The 22149-nt window shown below is 39.3% G+C and overlaps 1 protein-coding gene across 1 annotated transcript in view; it reads left to right on the top strand.

The window, feature by feature from the left end:
- Positions 1-21343, top strand: part of VAPA (VAMP associated protein A) — a 37470-nt gene extending 16127 nt beyond the window's left edge. The window contains exons 2-6 of the mRNA XM_059894014.1: positions 2736-2888; positions 5715-5818; positions 6335-6415; positions 17372-17545; positions 20584-21343. Coding sequence (XP_059749997.1) covers positions 2736-2888; positions 5715-5818; positions 6335-6415; positions 17372-17545; positions 20584-20742 — 671 coding nt within the window. The 3' untranslated portion in view covers positions 20743-21343. The remainder of the gene's footprint in view (positions 1-2735; positions 2889-5714; positions 5819-6334; positions 6416-17371; positions 17546-20583) is intronic.
- Positions 21344-22149: the final 806 nt, after the last annotated feature.

Genomic DNA, 22149 nt, shown 5'->3' with positions numbered 1-22149 from the left:
AGAAGTACCTGACAGTGGCAGTATTACCCTGGATTTAGGCTTGTGTTGTAGCAGATAAATTACATAACTTTTCCTCTATTTTTGAGGGCCTGTAAAGATAGATTCTATCAGGTCTGTTAAACCTGCAGGCTCCAGGAATCCACGATACACCCCCACCCCAGATTGCCCCATCTCACCCTCACCCTCCAGAAAAACCCAAGGTAAAATTGTTGTGAATATTTGCCTGTGTATGTTTTTCTGGGTTAGTATATAGTTTTCATGAGATTCGTAAAGAGTTTCTGTGACCCACAAAGGTGGAACAGATGTTTCTGCCTAAGACCTCTTCCAGCTGTTAAATCTGGTTATTATGCTAGTGGTCATTAGTACTTGCTGATTTTGCATTTTAACCAGGAAAATGGGCTCAGACTCTGAACTGGCTGCTGGGGGCAACCCTTACTGAGAGGCTTGGTTAGAGGGACACAGTGGAGTAGAAAATCTCAAATTCATTTGTTAGGTGGCTTTATTGTAGGTAATTTTACAGTTTACTGATAAGGTTAACATATTCAGTAAAGAATTTGGCTTTTGGTGGAATTTTTTTCTTTTGACATATTATCTTCATCTTTAGGTAGTTTGCATTTTTATGTCTAGAAAGACTACCGATCTATTATTTAAGATTTATAATCCCTTTTGGGCAATATAAAATGTAAGTACTGTTTCAGAATTCATATGTTGATGAAAATTGACACATGGTCATTTTCTAAGTCAGTTTAAAAAATCAGTCATTTTACCTTGTTTTGGATAGTTGGTCCTTTCCTCTAAAATTGGGGAAATTTAAAAAATTGAATTTAAAATTACGAATTAAAACTTACATAATTATGTTATAAAAATATAGGATTGTTCAAAATTAAAATTTTGTAAAATGTTTCTTTTGTTATTTTACTAAGGAACTTTTAAAAATAAATTTATACTTAGTGCTAATGTTAAATTCCTAGTTGAAATAGTCACATAAAAATGTACACATTCTCAGTTACCTGTAGTAATTTATGGATTTTCAGAATGTTAAGAAATGGAATCTATGTCTTTAAGACTTGTAGTTTTAACAGTTTAAAATGTGCCTCTAGCCAACGATTTTGTGGATTCACGCAGCAAAATGGACAGATTGGAGCTTTCCCCTTCACTCCCCCGGGCCAGTGTATGGTGGGGTAGTTAGCTGCTAGCCAAAAAATGCAAGCAATTGGGATTGAAGAAGCAGTAAAGGATGTAAAATAATATATAAATGCAGTGATTAACTTGACCATGTAATTCAACCAAGCCGTCCAAAAGATTGTAGTTCTTATATATATTGTATATATATTTTTAAAAAATGTGTACTTGTTGATTTAAATGTCTATTTCACATTAGAATTTTTTCCATAACTGGTTCTCTGCCTTTATATGTTTTCTTCTAATGTTCTCTTATTTCTGTCTCTTCCCTTTCATCCCAGTTCCAAATCTTTATTTGTTAGAAAATATCTTACAACTCACAAAGTTTAAGCATAGGATAAAATTAATTCATTTCCTAGGACCTGAAATAAGTGCCTTTCATTTCAAGTCTCTTCTTTTCCTCTCCTTGCCATCAGGCAGGTCTACTTTCAGCCCCTGCTCTCTTCCCAGTGCCTCTTCATTGTCTGTTGTTCCCCTTCAAGCCTTTGTCTAAAATAATTTTCCAATATTCAGCAAAATGGGAAACTATCTGGCAGAGTTGGGGAATCTTCTCAGTCTGGACTCTATACTAGAAATATTTTAAAGTTTTAAAAGACATGCTTGTTCTGGTTTATTTAATAAAGGAAAGATAGACTTTATAATTGTCTTTGATTTCAGCCTTCTAGCTTTTTTTTTTTAAAGTATAACTTAAAATTAATTGTTTCAGAAACCACTGAAAATTGCTTTTGGGTTAGTTAGAAGTGTGTGGTTGTTGCTTCCATTGAGACATATTTATCTTCAGTCTCCAAATTAACAGGTATTGAGTTTATTGTCTAAATCTGTATAGAATATCTTTAGGCTTTTCTTCGGCCAAGAACAAAAGTGGCGGTACTGTTTCTCCACACCCCACTCCCCCCTTTTTTAAACAAAAAATGGTTTAGGACTTATTTAATTCAGGCAGGACTGCATCACCTTTTGGGTTCTTTGTTTTGCAGTTTTATGTTTGGGTGTAGAGTCAAAGCTTAAAAAAAACTTTGTATGTAGAGCATTTGACACAGTGCTCTTAATAAACACTTGACAAATATGTGAGTGAAAGAATGAACGAGTGAAGGGATCAAAGTTAGTTGAGGTGAAGCAAGAGCACCCTGTCATTGGGTTTGTCGGCTTCTGATGGAGAGGTTTTGTGGTCGGCTCTGTCAGGTGAATCTGAAGATTGGCATTGGTTTGCAGACCACTGGATAATCTCGATCTTTTCAGTCATGTGGTAAGAGCATACTCTAGGAATACAATTTTGGGCTTATTTCATAAATTGGAACTTTCAAAATACATTTTATTTGATAGGAACAATACATGTTCATGTAGTGATTTTATAAAGTCTGGTAAGGAATGAAGAAGAAAATAAAACTGCTTTGTTTTATATAAAACTGGAGGTATATTTAGGTACACAGACTTTCAGTACATACTCTATATAAAATTGAGGTTATGTGCATCCAGTTTTGAATTCTGCTTGTGTGTGTGTGTGTGTGAATCCAATTAAAACTTTTTTTCCCTGTTTTTGGTTTTTAAACCTTACAGGCCCCTTCACAGATGTAGTCACTACAAATCTTAAGTTGCGAAATCCATCGGATAGAAAGGTGTGTTTCAAAGTGAAGACTACAGCACCTCGTCGGTACTGTGTGAGGCCCAACAGTGGAATTATTGACCCAGGGTTGACTGTGACTGTTTCAGGTAGCAAACCATGTCTTGAATTTATGCTGTTCTTTTACTATATGCAAACTGCTGCAGGAAATGTCTTATCTTGGGGTGAGGGTGTATGTGGTCAGTTTGTAAGCAGTTACTGTCGTTCAAAAAAATGTTATATCTATTCTTTATTTCTACAGCTTACTATCACATTCTCTGCCCTTATTATTTTGTCTTTGAAGTTTTGTGTAATTTTTGTGATTGCTCATTCTCATTCGTTCACATCTCTAGCTGTTGTTACGTATTGCATGCGGCTATGGAGGTGTTATCCTAAATCTTTTGCTTAAAAATGTACAGTGCCTCTTTTTTGCCAATAGCTGTAAACTTAGATGCGTCTTTCTGCCTTTTATTGTTAATGCCAACAGTGCCCCGCACTTGAAAACTTCAGTTTTGTCACCCCCTTTTGTGTTTACTTGTAGTCCAGGGAGTGTGCTTGGTTCCTTCCATGTATGGATTGCTTACTCCTGCCGTGGAGTCTGCTGGTGCCAGAATTAATGCCCTCAGACTTCCCCGACGGTATCCTTTCATGATAGCATCTAACATAGCGGAGCGATAGGAAGCAAGTAGGAGGATGTAGTTTACTTATGGGAGAACTTCTCAGGCCCCTCACAGAGACCATTTACCCTTATTTTCTAGCAGTAGTTCTCACCTCAGTGAAGGTCTGCCATAATTGCACAGAGAGCAGGAACACACGCGGACCTTTCCAGATTAGAATCTCTGGGGACACAACCTAGGCATGTGTATGTTAAACAAAACAAAACATGCCTGCATAATCCTGATAGGTATTCCTAAGCTATTAAAATAATTCTGTATCAGTTTTCTAGTTTTCAAGCCCACAGCAGATTAAAAACAGCAAATTATACAAAGAGTGAGCACCCGGGGCAGGCTCACTGAGACGTTCATCAGTGGAACCTGACTGCAGAGGCAGTCAAGGACAGACCTCAGAGTTCTTGGGGCACTTAATCCTCCCTCAGTAACTGTATACCCAAACTCAGAGCTAGGAGGCCCTAGAGAAGATGCTTTTAGTGAGTCTTGTGGTGTGGTGGCCTGGCAGGCCTGCTTTTATGTTTGTCTGACCGAACTGTCAGTTCATGGGGAAGATGGGTGGGCAGTAAGAAGAGTGGGCAGTGAGTACGAGTGTTCTGGAAGTTGCTCTCTAAGTCCACAAGCCTTTTTAGCTCAATTGGAAGAAGATAAAATTATTTCTATCCACATGGTTAAAAACAGATTTTGGTGCAAGCAGCTATATCCCTAGGAATCCATGGAACCATTCAGAAGGCCTTTTTCTTTAGGATTCTAGCTTTCTGAAGTTTTACTGTATTAACATTTCTTAAGAACCTGTATACTTCTCAAAGCCCTTTCTCCCACATAAGCCCCTTGTATTGAGCACCTGACTTACTAAAAACTCCTTACACACCAGTTACTGTTTCCATGCACGCCCTTGACCCCTCTCCTCCACTGAGAACTCGGCACTCCAGTTTTCAGTGCAATGCCTTTCCGGGTGAGCAGGCACTCCAGCCACGCTTCCTCCAGCAGCCTTCCCTGATTGGCTCTGTCTACATACTCACTCCTTTTCTCCCTCTCTCCCTTTAGCATGCAGCTTTATGGATTTACTCCTTTAATATGTGCTAAGATTGTCTTCCTCTTGTTACATGGTCTGTAGCCTTAGAAGTATGACTGTCATAAAGTCACAACCATGTTTGAAGTTTTCTTTTTATCCAGTTTCTAGTGAATAGTGTAGGGTGGTGGTTCAGTGAAGGGTGTTCCTGGAGATATATTGTGCTTTATCTGGGTTCTGGGCGTTTATCCTGTGCATTTTCTACAGCTGTATATTTGGCCCTTAAAAATTTTTTTTTAACCATGATGGGAGTTAATGGACTTCTCAGACATACCTTATAAAGAAGATGTTCTTATATAATTGATATTTCTTACATTTGCTTCATTTCATCTTTTTGAAAATGTTGACATCTGTCTATCTTAGAAATAATCTAAATATTAGCAGGGAAGTAATCTCCACAATATTGTATACATATTGTGTACAATTGCTGATTCATTCTTTATATTCTCTTATTAGATTTATATTACATAATTTAAAACCACATGGAACGTCTAAAAACCCTCTTGTAGGCCACTGAAAATCATAAATACTTCAGAAAAAAATTTGAATATAATTATTAGGAAGCTGGAAAAAGTTTAGAAATCATGAGGCTGTATGGCTTCCTTGTACACTTTGTTGTCCTAGACTCATTTAAACAAATTGATAAACTCTTCTTGAATAGGTGTGTATTTAAAATCTATTTTAGAAAAATTAGTTATATCAGAACATTAATATATGGTAGTGAGTTTTTAAGTTACTTAGAATTTCTCCTATAAATATTACAGTTGTCTAATTTTAAGAGCTGTTATCACTAAATACTAATGCGAAACCTGTTTATATTATAAGTGGTTTTAATAGACAGTTTACTAGATTTTGAGTTTATAGGCATTTTAATAGTTAATGTTGGCAAAGTTTTGAAAATTTTCCAAACTTAAGTTTAGAGAGGGCAATCATAGATTGATATTTATTTTTTTTAAATAGACATTTGTTTATTTTGTGGGTTGTTAAAGACTTAGCAAATCAGAAAGGTAGACAATTTAAAAATAATTGGAAACCATAAAGTTGATTCTGGATCCTTACTGTAAATAATCCAGTGTGTGGTTTCTTGCACCCTTCCTGGTTTTCTTTAAATTTGCAAATTAGTGAGTGAGTACTAGGAATGCAAAGAAGCAAACAAATGCAGAAGTCACTGTCATGTGTCCTTTCTTCTTCTTTAGTAATGCTGCAGCCTTTTGACTATGACCCCAATGAGAAGAGTAAACACAAGTTTATGGTACAGACCATCTTTGCTCCACCAAACATTTCAGATATGGAAGCTGTGGTGAGTAGAGAAGTTGAACAGAAGTTGTCCGGGGGAATGTTGTTTAAACTGTGGGTTTTGTTTAGTTCTCCATTGAGAAACCTGATTTTTAAAATTAACAAAATCTGTAAATCTGTTCACTACAGATAATCCTGACTCATTTCAAAAACGAAGGAATTTTGAAATAGTGTCCTTAGAGACAATTTTGAAGTGCTACTATTAAGAGTAAAGTCCTGTAATCTCTAGGGATGTTAGTGTGATTTTAACGGATTGTGATAGTAGCTCTTCATAGGGTTCTATAGGAAGTTCTGTGGCATTGCTGGTACCTGTGGTGGGTGAGAATAACGCAGTGTGTACAGGCAGCTGTAGTCCTGGCTGACCTGGGGAACCCCCTGCGTGCGCGTGCGCACACACACACACGCACACACACAAACACACATGGCAGCTACACTAACCCTTCAGTTGTCCCTTGAGGTGAAACCTATTTGTCCCCATCATATCTCCTCTGTCTCATTGTTTGGTTTTGTTTGCTTTTAGTGGAAAGAGGCAAAACCCGATGAATTGATGGATTCTAAATTGAGATGTGTATTTGAAATGCCCAATGAAAATGATAAATTGGTAAGTAGGAAAATATAAGAAAATTGGAAGCTATTAAGCTCTCAGTTACTTTGAGATTGAATTCTGCTTCTGGTTTTGGCCTTTGTGATTGTGTGATATGGCTGTTCCACTTTATCAGACTCAGTGTTTACGTTTTTTAAAAACAATGTGTATATGCTCTTTTCATTTCATAACATTTTGTTCAAGAAGAAAAATACTTTTAGATACAAGCTGGATGATGGAGAAGAACCACCTAATTCTACCAAAATTTTGCTACTTAAACCACTTCAAGTTCTTTATTAGAATGAGACGTGTATACATAAATACAATTAAATTACAGACATAAACCACTTTTTGGCAACTATATACCTGCAGTCTGGGGATAAGATTTAATTTACATGGACAAACAGTTTATTCCAAATTTGGCTATTCCCAGGTATTTTGTTCACTGTTGATTTTGGTCAAAATACATCTGATTTTATTCCTTAGTAAATAATTTTTATGTTGCTTTTTGATTAGCGTGAGGCAAATAAAATTTGAGGGACTGAAGTGTATGTGCATGGAGTTTAAAAAGTAGTCTTATAGAATAGGTTGTGGTCACTTTATTCCTTTTCTGAAATGCAAATTTGAATTTTTTTCTGTGGTTTGTAGGAGGAACTTGAAGGGTAAGTAGGTTTTTGTGTGTGTGATTTAACATATAAAATAATATGGATAAATAGAATTGTTTGGCACAATCAGGTTATAATCTTACATGACTTTTTTCTTTGATCTGGAGGCCATTTGCCCTATTGAAAAGTAAACTTGCAGATTAAATACGTGGGGTCAATTGTTGTGTTACTCTTTTAGGATAAGCTGAAATGAAGAAGTGCCTGAATGGTAATTAGGTGTTGACCAAATCATTTATTGTGTTTTTAATGCCTTATTAAAGGGATTTTGAAATATTTGCCAAAAACAAAAAAATGTGAATACATATGTTGTTATTGGAAAGTGAGATTTGATGGCATGTTGATGCTTCCCATTTGGAGTTTACTTTCTCTTTTGCTAGGCTGCCAGGATGCTAATAGCTTGCATAGCTCTTATTATTGGAACCAAGAAAAGAGCACATTCGTCTCGGTTGACTTATTTTACTTCTAGTTTTATTGAGCTATAGTTGACGTACAACACTGTATAAGTTTAAGGTGTCAGCGTAAACACTAGTGTTACATATATTGTGGAATGATTACTACAGTAAGTTTAGTTAACATCCACCATCTCATATAGCTACCAAAAAAAAAAGTTTTTCCCCCTCTGATGGGAACTCTTAGGGTCTGCTCACTTAACAACTGTCAATATACCGAACAGTGGTGTTAGCTAGAGTCAGCATGTGGTACATTACATCCCCAGTTTTTGTCTATCTTCAGTTTTGTACCTTCTGGCACGCTTCATCCAGTCCCTCCTCCCCGTGCCCCGCTTCTGGTAACCACAAACCTGATCTCTTTCTACAGGTTTGGGGCTTTGTTGTTGTTGTTTTGTTTTAAGATTCCATGTATAAGTGAGCTCATACAGTATTTGTCTTTCTCTGACTTATTTCACTTAGCATAATGCCCTTAGAGTTTTGTCCGTGTTGTGACAAATGGCAGGATTTCCTTTTTTTAATGGCTGAAATAATATTCCATTGTATCTGTATATTCCAGTCTGTATATATATATACCACAACTTCTTTATCCATTCATCTCTTGATGGACACTTAGGTTGTTTCCTTGTCTTGGCAGTTGTAGATAATGCTGCTTTATGAACATGGGAATGCAAATATCTCTTCAACATAGTATTTTCATGTCCTTCAGATGTATGCCAAGAAGTAGAATTCATTGGAATAAGGATTGACTTACTTTCAAAACACGTTTGGATATTTTCTCACTTTTATGAGTTTTATGCCATTTTTACAGTCATTTAATAAACATAGAGCTATCTTTCAGCTGGGCTTCTCTTATGCTCTGGATAGCAGACAATTTGAGATTATAGTCTGAAAAGGGCTGGAACCCAAGTATTTGATATTGCTGATTGGACACCAAACCAGAAGTTGATGGAAATGATATGACTGTGATTGGTGAGCCTAGCCATCTTACTACCTCACAGAGGAGAGTAGCAGGTGTACCTAACACATAGGTATAGCCCATAGTAATCCAACAAAGTGGCTTTGCGTCTGCTAAAGGGCTTGAACAAATACTGCATGGAGATAGATCCCAGAGCCCCCCACACACCCTGGAGCTCGAGCAGAGGTAGTTTGGTCCGGGAACTTTTTCATAGCAGGTTGTTAGTAACCCAAAGTCTGTTCAGTAATTTCAAAGTATGCCAGAGAATATCCGATTCTGAGCCTGGATGCGCTGGCTGCAGAATGTATTTGCACTAATTGAACTACTTGGACTTGCAGTATAGTTATTATTGACCCATTAAATTATAGGGAATACTTGCTAAAGATAATGATTTTTTGAAGCAGTTTATTTTGAAAAACTTTAAATACCTAGAAAAGTGGACAGTACAGTGAACCCGTGGCCAGCTTTATTAACAGTGACCAGTTTATGCTTAATTTTATTTTATGTAAACCCCACCACTTCCCATCTCACATACTGTTTTAAGGCACATCTCAGACATAATTTTATCTGTAACTGTTTCAGTATATATCGTTCAAAGATAAGGACTTTAAGAAAAGGAAGAAAAGAGCAATGACAATACTATCATTAGTCTTTGAAAGCTTAATATATCATTAATATCAGACTATTCAGGCAGCATTCACATTTGCCTCACAAGTGTCATTTAAACATTTGTTTTTTTGCAGTTAGTTTGATTTGAAATCAAAATAAAGTCCACATACTGCTATTGGATATGTTTCTGAAGTCTCTTAATCTATAGATTCCCCCTGTTTTTCTCTTGTAAATTATTTATTAAAGAAACCGGGTTTGTCCTGTAGACTTTCCCATGGACTAGATTTTGCTGATTGCATCCTTCAGGTATCTTTTAACTTCTCTGCTGTCTTTGGTATTTCCTGTCATTGGATCTAGAGACTTGATTAAATTGAGGCTTATTGTTGCTGGTGAGGGAGAGGCAGGACTGCTTTGTAGGTGGTTATCTGTTCTCTCAGGGAGGTACCTAATGTCTGTTTTTTTTGTTTTGAAGTTAGCAGCTGTTGGTGTGCAGTGTGTAGATGAGTGGTCCCAGCCAGGGGTGGTTTGCCCCCCAGGGGACATTTGTCAATGTCTGGAGACATTTTTGGTTGTCACAGCTAGCGTGGAGGGGTCTACAGATGTCTAGTGGGTAGAGGCCAGGGATGCTGCTCAACTTCCTGCAATGCACAGGACTGTCCCCACAACAAAGGTTCTCCAGCCCCAAATGTCAGTACAGTCGGAAGTGAGTAAATACAGTTTAAGTCCATTGATTCATTCAAGGTTGCGTAATGGTGACTTTGTCATTACTGCTTCATTGTATTAGTTAGAGAGTAACTGGGGCTCATCTGATACTTGCTGATTCATTCAATGGTGGAGTTCTAAAGCTTTCTCTTAAGTTATAGGCTTTCAAAAAATGAGTTGGTCACAGTGTCCCTCAGATGATGTACAGTCAGCTTTCCGTCCTCCTTCCTTTCCTCCCCCTCCCTCTTTGCCGTGTTGTTATGGACTCACGGACTTAAACTTAACTACTGTTTCAGGCCCTTGCAGTTATCGTATTGGTGCTCAGATTGGCTAGTAGCTGGTCCTTTCACCTTAGTAGTCTTTGGTAATTTCCTTCATGTCTAATATGGCAAGGTACTTCCAGGCTCAGACCTGGGATTAGACATTTCTTCAAGCCCTGGGTCCTTTCGGTGGGAGATGGTATTTCGAGACCACAAGCTGGGCACTGGGAGTAAGACAGTGATTTTTAGTTTTGTGAGAATTCCTATCAAACCATTCTTTTGGCCAAGATTCTAGTGGAGGCCTGATTGTCAGTTGAAGGCACTTTTAATGGTAAAATTTTAATGATGAAATTAGTCAGCATCACATAAATCACATAAGATGATGCTCATCCTTTTATTTCTTGAGGTGTCGTGATTTTGTTTAATGGTTGGGTTATGTTCTTGAAGCTCTTGGATAATTCAAATTGTGTAAAATCCAACACTAACTGAGAAGAATGGGCAGGTACTCTTGTGCACCAGCTGCAGTGCTGTTGGAATATAGCAACTCATATAGCAACTCATAGCTTTGCTGTTATGCTTCTTGATGGACATTTTTAAGTGTTTGGAATTCACATTTCAAGTTTGGCACATAAAATGAGACTTTTAATATTTCAGTATATCAGTATTTCAGATTTATATAATTCAAATGTGCAAAAATATTTGTATCGATACTAGAGGTGGCCTTAATTGATTAATGTGCATGTTAAAAAGAAGGGCTGAAATACAGCTGTGTTTTTATGAGGCGGTGTTTGCCAGAATGTGTTGGTTTGGAAGGGCTCTGTGGTCAGATGAGTTTGGAAAAATGCTATAAATAAGCACACTGCATATTTGCACATTAAAGGCTCTGAATAAAGAAAATCTGATTAACCTAGTATTTCTTTTTTGTTTCATATAATGCAATTAACTTCCCACGGAATGCCAGGTGTTCTGTAAAATACACTTTTGGAAACGCTGTTCCTGCTTAAACTCATTCTTGTGGTGCCGCTAACGTGCAGGTTCTAAGGGAAATCCCCATTACCGAGGGATCACTGAAGTGGGCGCAGCCTGGTACAGACATGGTGCTGTCCGAATTGTTGATTAGTGACTTCCTGTCAAGTCATCAGCTTACTGTTGCATCACATCCTTTACAGAAAATGTGAAACCTCAGAGTAACCAAATCTGGAGTGTTTATAATAGTATAAAATATATAAAGTTTTTGTGTATTTGTTATAATGATTAAAGATGAAACCTTTTATACATACACACGCACACACACATAAAACACCTCTTTTTTAATACTTTATTCATGTGGTAATAAAACCCTGTTGGTAAGACCCTAATGGTATCTTGCCATTTCCGGTTTAGTATTGTCTACAGATGAAGTTGATGAAGCTGCTTAAAGACCATAGTATCTCTGACATACTGGTTTCTTTCTAGTATCCATAGATACAGTTACAAAATTACTTAATATCCTTTTTCTGTATGTCTGTCTTCAGTTTACTATGAACTTTGTCTGTTAGGAAATTAGGGCATCATTGAGTAGTGTTTTACCTAGATAAAGTTTGTCAGTTTACTACAGATAAATTGGTAAGATGCCATATGAAGCTGAATCCTGACTACACAAATTGATTAAAGATGAAACGCCCTTATTCAAGGAAAACACATTTCTAAATGTGGAAGATTCACAGAAATATGAGAACTGTTGGTAACCTGTATTTTTAGAATTAGAGTACAAAATATATTTTTTAGTTTATATAGTCATGATTGCTGTTAGTAAATTCCTATAGTGACATGGTTTGACCCCTTATTGTAGTTTGTTTGTCAATATGTTTTAAAAAGTTCGTTAATTTAAGCAAACTTCAGTTTAGTTTTTAACTAAGTTGCTGGTGACAACTTTAATACACAGCTCTCTCCAGATGGCACATGCACTTTGTGTTCAGCCTTAGTGTTCAGAGCAGTGGAGAAGCCCATGTTCAGTTACACATTTACTCCAAAGAGTTGCTTATCAGAATTTATGATCTTTAGTAATCAACTTAGAAAAATTTGGTTAGCATCCAAAGCAGTTAGATAGCACAGTAGCTATCATGGTTATTGATACTTTCTTCTCAGAGTTGGTGTAGGTAGCAGGTAGCAAAACGTGCTGTTGATTCAGTGTTTCTTATGTTAGGTACCCCATCCCACTCTCACCCCTGCCCGCAGCTCCTCACCCACCTCCCCGAGCCCCCAAAAGAAGTAGACAGGCAGTTAAGTACATTATGTAAGTATACCTTACCTGTTTGAGGATCTGGATCTTTTTAGGTATGCTGTTATTTCTTGGGCATTTACTGTTTCTAAAGACAGTTGGAAACGGCTGTGTTATTATTTTGTTGATTTCTTTAGGTTTTTTAGGACCTTGGTACTGAATATACAACTCAGAAAATGATTGAAGTTTTTAGTCATCTTGTAGGATAAGAAAGGTGCCCGCTTTAGAAGTATGGTGGTTGAGTCCATGTTTTTATTTTTATGGTTTAAAGAGATCATTTTTGTGATAAAACAGTCCTAATTTATTTGGAACCATCATTAGAATATGGGCTTCTTTTTGGAAAATAGCTCTCTGATTTGGAGCATACATAGAATGACCTAGGAGTCCAAGAACCCTTTTATTTTAGACTAAAAGGAGGTACTATTAATAGTTATTCCTGGACAACAGGCATTAACTAATACTGCCCTTAGGCACTAAGGTGTGTGGTCCCCCTAGTCCTCAGGGACAGCAGGTCTTTGACTGGATGCATTTCAGTAAGTTAATGGCCCACAGTCTTCAACTGAGTTATGTTCAGGGCTACTACTGAGAGCCGCTCAGCACATTCCCTGGGTTGTTGATAGCTGGACGCAGATGATACTGGAGTGTTGACTACTTTATATTTTACAAACTGGAGTTCTGTGAATTATTAGCTCTTTTTAGTTATTATAAACTCTGTATTATGAACTCTAATGTCTAGTTAGTGGTTGTGTTTTTTTTAGGATTGAGTGTGGTTTTAATTAACTTGTTAGTTATGATGCTTTCTAACCTCTTCAATTCTTTATGTTGAAATAAAAAAATTTTTTTGGTTTATTTTAGGCCACCAACTCTACTTGACATTTTCCAAATTTTAAAAAATTATTACATTTCATTTATGCCCTCCATTTAACATCTGTTAATGACATATTTTCTAGGGAAAAATACTTGTCATAATGAAGCCTGAAGGACTGTTAAGAATAGGGAAGTCTGCCAGTGTCACTGGTTATGGTGATGTGGTCACCCAGCACGTATGAGGTGTTTATTGTGAGTGTGTTGTGAAGGAATTAGAATTGAAAATGTCAACTATGTTTAAAATTACAGTAGAACCACAATCACTTAAAAACCAGGCATACAAACTGTTCTGTTCTAAAATAACAAATTCCACACTTAATAACATCTCAGTAGTGAGCAGGACAAATGTAAGTGGGAACATTATTATGAAATTGGTGTAATTTTCCCTGTCACTGAGATTTAGGGAGCATCCTCTAAAAAAAATGTGAACAGACCAGCAGGTGTAGCAGTAAAGGTGGGAGCTGGTGAATATCACTCTCCAGGCAAGTACTTGTGTTAATATATAAAAAAAAAAGATAAATGAGATTACTGCTTTATGTTTTCTTATCCAGTACAAATAACAGTAACCCTTCTTTAACTGTCATTGTTAGTTATTTACAGTGCCCCGGGGTAGGAGAATTTGTGGCAAAAGCCCTAAAGATCTTAGGTCATATTTGAATTTATTCATGTCTCCGTGTGTGTGTGTGTGTGTGGGCGTGCGTGCGCATGTGTGTACACTTAACATTCACTCAAGTACAATGCCAGCATATCAGTAGATGACAGTGACCTCCTGGTGGTGTCCTGGGTGCCGTATGATTCCCTTTCTCATTTCCTGCTTGTTGGGAACTCCGGGAACCCCCACAGTTTGAACAGGCTGCTGATACTTTGATTTGGCTTTGCAGAGAATGTGTATACTAAGGCTTAAACAAAACCTGATCCTTTATCTAAATGTCTGATACTTTTAAAATTTTGTGATTTTCGTTATTTACTTCTGGGAATCATGATCCTAGAGAAAAAGAGTAAGTGGGTTGTTCAGAGTGAAAATATATCTTCGGTAACTTTATTATTCAAATACTACCTCTTCCCAGTTAAGGCCTTACTCAGGCCTCCTGACAGTTTCCTGCTGTGGCTCTAGGCCTTGCCTTTTACCTCCCTGTAATACACTTGATCCCTTACTCTTAACAGGAGTCAGGAGAATGTAGCCTCGTGTTTACATTCTTTGGCTCCTTTGTCCATCCCAAGGCTTCAATTCAAAAACCGAATTTGCCTTGTATTTATATTTCCTTTTCTGAACAGTTCCAAAGTCCTCGCTTTTTCTAATTACCCCCAAAAGGAATAATTTAGAATATTGGAACTGAAATTCTAAAGGTTGTTTAAAAAAAAGTGCAGAAGTAAATTCAACTCATAGATGGGGGGAGATCACTGCAGGTAGGCTAAATAATATAAAAGAGTGGAAAATGTATGAGATACCGTGTTTTCTCTTGTCTCGATACCATGGCCTGACCGTCGAGTCTGTTCTGAGTTGCAGTGTTAGGTATAATGTGCGTGCAGTGTCACTCCTCAGCTGCCTCAGAGTCAGAGCGTGTCAGGTCCCTTCAGATTGCTTGTTCCATGGTTCTCAGAACAGCCAGTCTCCTCTTTCGGGACCAGTCTGAAGCAGCTCTCAAGGAACACGCTGTTTTCCTGGAGCCAGACCTCACCGTGGCGCTCCTGAAGGGAAGCCTGTAGCTGTCTCAGCAGCCTTAGTGTTCCCACCAGGCTCCCCAGCTTGTCTCCACGCCCGTGACTCTCCCCCCACCCCACCCCCTTTAACCACCACCCAGTTAACTTATACAGGCTTCTACTTAATTAATTAATCAATCAATTAGATTTTTTTGCCTCTGCTCTGTATGTTGCCTGGTTTGTAGGGGCCTAAATGGTTGTGAGCACATGGGGTAAGTGGGTTTACTCAGTGTGACTGTTTTGTTACTTGTTTGGCTTACTTTGGACAGTGTTTAGGCTTCACTGTTATCGTTTGCACTCTCGTCTTAACATTTATGCTCCACGGATGGGTTATGACATTTCTTCTCCTTTTTCTTGTAAAAGCAATATATCAACATTAAGAAAAATTTTCAATAAAAAGAGAAATCTAATTCTGCCACCATGAGAAGATATTGATTGACATGTTAATTAAAATCCCAGAGTGGGAAGCTACCCATCAAATGTCTAACAAGAGTGAAATGTTGAAGTAATTTTGGTAAGGCACAGAATAGAATATTTAATGACATCGTGTTATTTAAAATGATAATTAAAAGATGTACATATAAATGAATAAAGATTAAAAAGTTACATGTATGCTGATTTTATAAAATATGCATATGAAAGAGAATATTGGAAGATAATATATAAATAATAGTTATTTTAGGTTGATGAGAGAATGGGAGGTAATTCTCAATTTTCTGGAATTTCAAGAATTTGTTTAAAAATAAAAAGCCAATTGTGAAGAGTTTGATGATTCCTCATTCTAATTTTTTTTGTCTTCATTTTTGGCCTTTTGTATCTCCTCGTAATTTCTTAGTCAACTTTCTGGTACGAGTGTGATATTTTCCCCCAAACCTAAAGATTGCTGAGTTGCCACGTTGTTGACTGTTCGTCTTCACAGAGGAAGGCCATGTGCCATTCTGCTTCCCAGAAGCTGGACTAGTTCTAGGTTGGAAAGTGCACACTTGAGAAGTCATTTTGAAATGAATTCTAATTACTGTTAAGGAAAAGAATAGGAAAAGAAATTGGTGGAGAGCAAAAACATCTGAAACAGGGTTTGTAACAGTACGATGGGATTGGTTGGGACAGGCAGGACAGAGTGGAGAACAAGAGGCTCGCACAGGAAGCACAGAGCCGGATGGTGAAGCAGGCTTCCTAAAACCCGTCACGGCGGGGACGCTTCTGAAGAGGAGTGGGAAAATCTGAATGATGACTGGAACCTCAGTACAGTGCTGCTAACTTTTACATGGATTTAGACAATGGCGATCAAATCATAGCCCCTTCATACGAAATACTAGTTTTGTCCCTATTTATACTGAAAGTAAATTCAGGAGCTGGGATGCTGTGGTAGGTGTGTGACCTATGATTAAATCTTCCTGATGAGTGCTGTGGAAAATGCCATAAAGTTGATTTTGGAAATGTTCTTGTTAGAAGTTTATATCTGAATAAAGCGGTTTATACCTTTCTTTTTGAGAAGTTAAATTTTTAGCAAGTAAAATTTTAATTAAAGACAAGAATTGTGCTAGTCCTATTACGGAGCTTGTGAAGGCAGAGATGAGATTCCGGTGGATGGGTGTTGAGTTGAGGCTCAGGGACGCTTAGGCCCTGCCCTGTGCCTTTCTCTCCATGCCTTTGCCACTAGTTCCAATGGGTGAGTGCTGGCAGGAGTTAAGATTTGGGGGCTCATAATTTTAAAGGTGCCGAGTACCACTGTGGTTCCATATTGAGTTTCATGAGTTAAAGCAGGTAGTGTTACTAATGATTTGAAGCGATCGTTTCTATTTGAGTTTAAAGTCATGAAGTGGACTCCCTCCCCTCTTTTTTTCCCCATGATACATGTTTGTGTTCATTATCTCCCCTTCGGTGCTCATATCCTTCAGTTATTTTTTCCCATGAATAGAAGTTAGGTTTTCTTTCAAATGTTTTTTTTAGGTAGTCTCCTGATTTCATTGCGTGTTTGCAATAACACCCCCCCTTCCCTCCAGAACCTCATTTGAATTGCAGAATCAGAGCACTGAAAATGAACTTCATGTTTGGATTTTGGTTGGCGTCACTCAGCATACTTATTGAGTAACTGCTGTTGGCCATAGTGCTGGGTTTAGGGGTCAATGCAAAGAGGAATGACTCTTGCTCTACCCAGGCTTTGAAGCGTTGTAGGAAAGAACACCAAAAGTACAGTGTTGTGCTGTGTGCTCAGTGCTCTGGTGGAGGTAAGTGCACGGGGTGGCGGGCGCAGAGGAGGGGTGGTTCGCGTGCTTTGACCTCGCTGACTGCTGGTGTTTACTGCTGTCGTCCTGTGCAGTTGTTCACAGATGACCAGACACTGGGTATTTAAAAAACTTTTTAATAATGAAATTGAAAACTGTCAGAACTTTGCATGTAAATAATTTCTTGGAGATGGATGTGTGGAGTTTAAGTTGTTGTTTAAAAACCTGTAAGGAGAGTTAGTCAGTTGAAAAACGCCCCGCCTGCTGTCTTTGTGCTGCAGAACGACGTGGAACCCAGCAAAGCCGTTCCCCTGAACGCTGCGAAGCAGGACGGGCCCGTGCCAAAGCCACACAGTGTTTCCCTCAATGATACTGAGACGAGGAAGCTCATGGAAGAGTGCAAGAGGCTCCAGGGAGAGATGATGAAGCTATCGGAAGAAAACCGACACCTGAGAGTAAGTGCTCGCTCCTGGGAAAGGAACGTGATTGCAGTTAAGGCAGCGGGGAGGTGAACGTTGATGGGCCATTTTGTCTGTCAGCTTTTAACATTTACCCTTTTTCAGTTCTTTTTCCTTTTCCCAATTTGCTTCTGTCCTGGCCTTGGCTTCCCGCCAGCCTCTTCTTACACTTTGGCTGTGGCTTCTCCTGTCCCGTGCTCCCTTGCCAGCAGCTGGCCTGGGTGTTGGGGTCTGGCTGTGGCCTTGCTGGCTTCCTCTCTCCCTTGTGCAGCCTTTGCATTCTGGGCCCTGGTCCTGTCACCTGATGCAGCAGTGCTGTCCCCAGACTGGCACCCGTCGTCCAGGGCGCTTGAAATGTGCTTAGTTGGAATTAAGATGTGCTGTGAGTGACATAGTGCCAAAACTAACCAAAAAAACCTCTTTTTTTTCGTATTGTTACATGTTGAAATAATATTTTGGTTATATTGGATTGAATAAAATATATCATTAAAATGTTGCCAATTTTTTGTACCTTTTTAAATGTGCTGTTAGAAAATTTAAAACTCCATGTAGGGCAGCCATTGGAAGCGCCTCTTCGGGTCGTGTCGGTCAGCACTGGGCTGGGGGTCCTGGAGGAGCCTCCGCTGCTGTAGCAGGAGCGCTTCCCTCTGAGGGCGGCCCGGCACCGTGGCGTGCACACACGTCTCACGGTGCTCGGTTCTCATCACCTTGTCAGTATGACCTTTTGTGGGACTCTCTTCCCCTGAAAAGAAAAGAGAAACAGTCTTGGAATGCTGCCTCCTCTGTTTCCAGGCTGCCGCTTACCTCTTCCGGCTCCCGTTTGTCCGTCTCCCTCCAGCGGGCTGGGGTGTCTTGGGGGCAGGGGCTGTGTTCACCGCCTCTGCGTTCACAGCACACGTGCACAGTGTTCATTCACATTTGAGTGAGTGAGCAATGGGCTGTGGGATAGTGTGGAGTTTACTAATATTTCAAGACCTGAAGACCTTTAAGTTGCTTTTTGAGGCTTTGTTTGAAGCTTTTCATGTCAAAGTAGATAGTATTAATACTAAAATGTACTTAAAGTAAATAAGCTAAATTGTGGGACGTAATCTACATCTGATTATTTCATAGCCTGTGGAAACTACACTCTGAATCAAAGGCACTATGTCTTGGCCTGATGTGTGCTGAGACGGCTTTTCTGGCTATTCCTATTCCACAGCCCCGCCGCAGAGGCCCCTGCCCCCAGCCTGTCTGGAGAGTGGAGAGGTGGTCTCATGTTACACCCACACCCACACCCATGCCCTATGGAGTTCTGAGGGTGCTGTTTTTTGTTACTTTTCCTTTATGTGCCATGACTTCCTCAGTCCTGTATGTGATGGAAGATGTGCTCCTCAGTGTACTGAGAGCCACGGCCCGTCGCCTGGCTGGGAGGGAGAGGTGCCTGGGTCGGGCCGGGCTGGGGAGATAGGTGATAAGATTGATTCCCGGTCCCGACTCTTTATGGACTAACGTTCTGTAGATGTTATTTGAAAAAGCATTCTGCTGTTTAAAAGAGAAAACAAAAGAACCTTGAAGACCACTGGTTTACAGAGTCAACTTCTGGACCTTTAACAGTTCACACTAAGGCCCATCATCGCTGGTTGCCAGGTTGACTTCCTTGAGGGGTCTCATCACTGCCCTTTATGTTCCGCAGCCCTGGCCTTCTTCATCCAGCCTGTGCATCGGAATCTGCCCTGAGCTCTTAAACACACATGTTCAGGCCCTCCCGAGACCCCGTGAGGCAGAATCACCTGGAGTAGCTTTTAAAGTTCTTGCCGGGACTGAGCATCATTGTTCTGTCCACACGGGACTAATCAGAACAAGACCCAAACCTGCAAGCCCTCAGAAAGTCCAGTCATGCAAATAAAACAGCATGACATCAGGTGCACTCTTCCAGTGGGTGTTATTAGTGAACACACTAGAGAAATGAATCAGTGTGAGAAAGTAAAAAGGAGCTTGTGCTGAGGAGGTGAAAGCCTGCCCCGTATTCATCTGGTTGGGATGATGGACCAGGTAAAGCCAGCTGCCTAGGTAAACCGGCGTCAGTATTTTCCCCAAGGTCATTCTGCAGCTGGTAAAGTGTCATAACAACCTCCTGCTTAGAGTGACTGCTGTCCTGTTACTGAGAAACCTGGTCCCCTAAAGTCATAGACTGTCAGAAACTTCACGGGGTGAGGCTGTGTCAGTCAGCACGGAGCAGCCACCTGGTCTGGAGGATGGGAGTCACTGTGATGGCAGAGAAGCGGCCTCCCTTTCTGGTCCAGGTGCAGAGCTTCAGGTGCGGGGCTCTGCCTACAGCATCCCACCCCTGTTGTATTTGTAGTTTCCAAAGAAACGATTCTGTCTCTCCTCTACAGTCCAGACCCTGGTGCTGACCCTCTTACACAAAGACCTCCTGCTTTGCTTTGAGCACATTGAAACGCTGCGTTTAAATTCCATCCTGCACTCCCCCTCCCCAGTCCTGTAGAGTCCTGTCTCTTCCCTGCGCTCTGCTGTGTGGGGCCCTGCTTGCGGCGGGTCAGACTGATGACCTAACTTTGTTTCTGGTGGTCTTTGGCTGATGGAGCCCAGCGTGAAGATGCTGTCGGCCACCTTGGGGAAAGTGCACACCTAGGATTCTTCTTTAATTGTATTAATTTTAGTGGGATTTTTTCCTTCTATGTAAATATAACCGTACCTGATATTTCAGTTTTTTAGAAGTATATTTCTTGGCTCTAGTTTTTAAAATCAGCATTATTGAGGTGTAATTTACATTCCATGAAGACACCCGTTGCGAGTGTATATTTCAGTGATTTTTTTTTTTTAGTAAATTATGGAATGTGCAGCCATCACTGGAATCAGGTTTTAGACTGTTTGTATCACCCTAGAAAGTTTCCTTAGGCTGGGTAGCAGCTCGCCCCTGCTCTCGCCCCCAGTCGCATGCATACTGACCTGCTTTCTGTCTGTATGTTTGTAGCTCACTAGTTTTATGAATATTTGTTTTTAAAACCTCTTTTTGTGCATATATTTTTTTCTAGGATGAAGGCTTAAGGCTCAGAAAGGTAGCACATTCGGATAAACCTGGATCCACCTCAGCTGCATCCTTCAGAGATAATGTCACCAGTCCTCTTCCTTCACTTCTTGTTGTAATTGCAGCCATTTTCATTGGATTCTTTCTAGGGAAATTCATCTTGTAGAGTGAAGCATGCAGAGTGCTATTTCTTTTTTTTTCTCTTGACCAGAAAAAGATTTGTTTACCTACCATCTCACTGGTAGTGTGGCCCACGGTGACCATTCTTTGTGTGTACAGCGTCATATAGGCCTCGCCTGTAACAGTCTCACGGTTAGAAACACAGTAAGAGCAGAGTGTTGGGCTCCCGGACAGCGTGAACGTCACCAGACCATCCCTCGCAGGTGTCATTGCACATTCAGTCCTTTATGAAATTCATAAGTAAAGAATTGTTCTTTCTTTGTGGTTTTAATAAGAGTTCAAGAATTGTTCAGAGTCTTGTAAATGTTATTTTAATAATCCCTTTAAATTTTATCTGTTGCTGTTACCTCTTGAAATATGATTTATTTAGATTGCTAATCCCACTCATTCAGGAAATGCCAAGAGGTATTCTGTGGGGAAATGGTGCCTCTTACAGTGTAAATTTTCTCCTTTACCTTTGCTAATATCATGGCAGAATTTTTCTTATCCCTTGTGAGGCAGTTGTTGACTGAGTTTTTCATCCTTCCAACCCTGTCCCATGGTATTTAACACAAAAATAATAAAACTGTTAACAGATTCTTGCTCGATAGCTTGTGTTTGTCGTGTCATTAGACGGGATGCCAGGGAGTGTGCTGTGTGGTGATCTGGGTTATAAAATGCATAATTTTATCTCATGGAAACCCTTGCGGATATTGAGTATTTGTGGTTCAAAGTCCTCATTCTTTTAAGGAAAGGAATTGATAAAATTTCAGGCCATTTTTGGAATTTCGGAAGATCATAATCCATTTGTCCTCAAGATAATATAAAACAAGCAAATGGCATGAGTATAAAAGTGCTGTAATTTCAGTCAGTTTACATGTCTGCCCTGTGGCTCTATTGTGTTTAATTTATCCTATTCTAAATAGGTTCTTTTAGTGTCTTCTCAAGAAAGACTGATTCTCCTTGATTCTAGTCACCGCTTTTTGACCAGCATAAGAATTCCTTTTATTTTATAACATTTCGTAATAATAGTCAAAAGTAGGTTTTTCCCTGTCCAGTTTGACACGCACAGTAATTTCCATTATGGAAATTTGGTATTACTGAGTAAATCTTGGGAATTCCTTTGTGAAAAATGACCTTATCCTTTGCAGATCTCTACGTCAACCACATGAAATGCGTTTGCACTATAAATGCATGACAGGGTCTGGTGTACTTTCCTGTACTTAGTCTTATGTCTCATTTAGTTAATCTGTGTTGGCATAGAAAATTTTGGAACCAGAAAAAATAGATTCACTTTTTCTACTAAGTACAGTCTAATACAAGCGAATTTTGATTTTTGAAAATAGGTGTTGGTTTTGTGAAAGATGCACTTATATTTGAAAGGGAAATTGGACTCTGGGACTTGACATGGTGC

The sequence above is a fragment of the Balaenoptera ricei genome, chromosome 14, assembly GCF_028023285.1.
Source record: "Balaenoptera ricei isolate mBalRic1 chromosome 14, mBalRic1.hap2, whole genome shotgun sequence".
Classification (NCBI taxonomy): Eukaryota; Metazoa; Chordata; class Mammalia; order Artiodactyla; family Balaenopteridae; genus Balaenoptera; species Balaenoptera ricei.
Note: the sequence above shows the minus strand (reverse complement) of the source record. Positions and strands in the feature narration are given on the sequence as shown.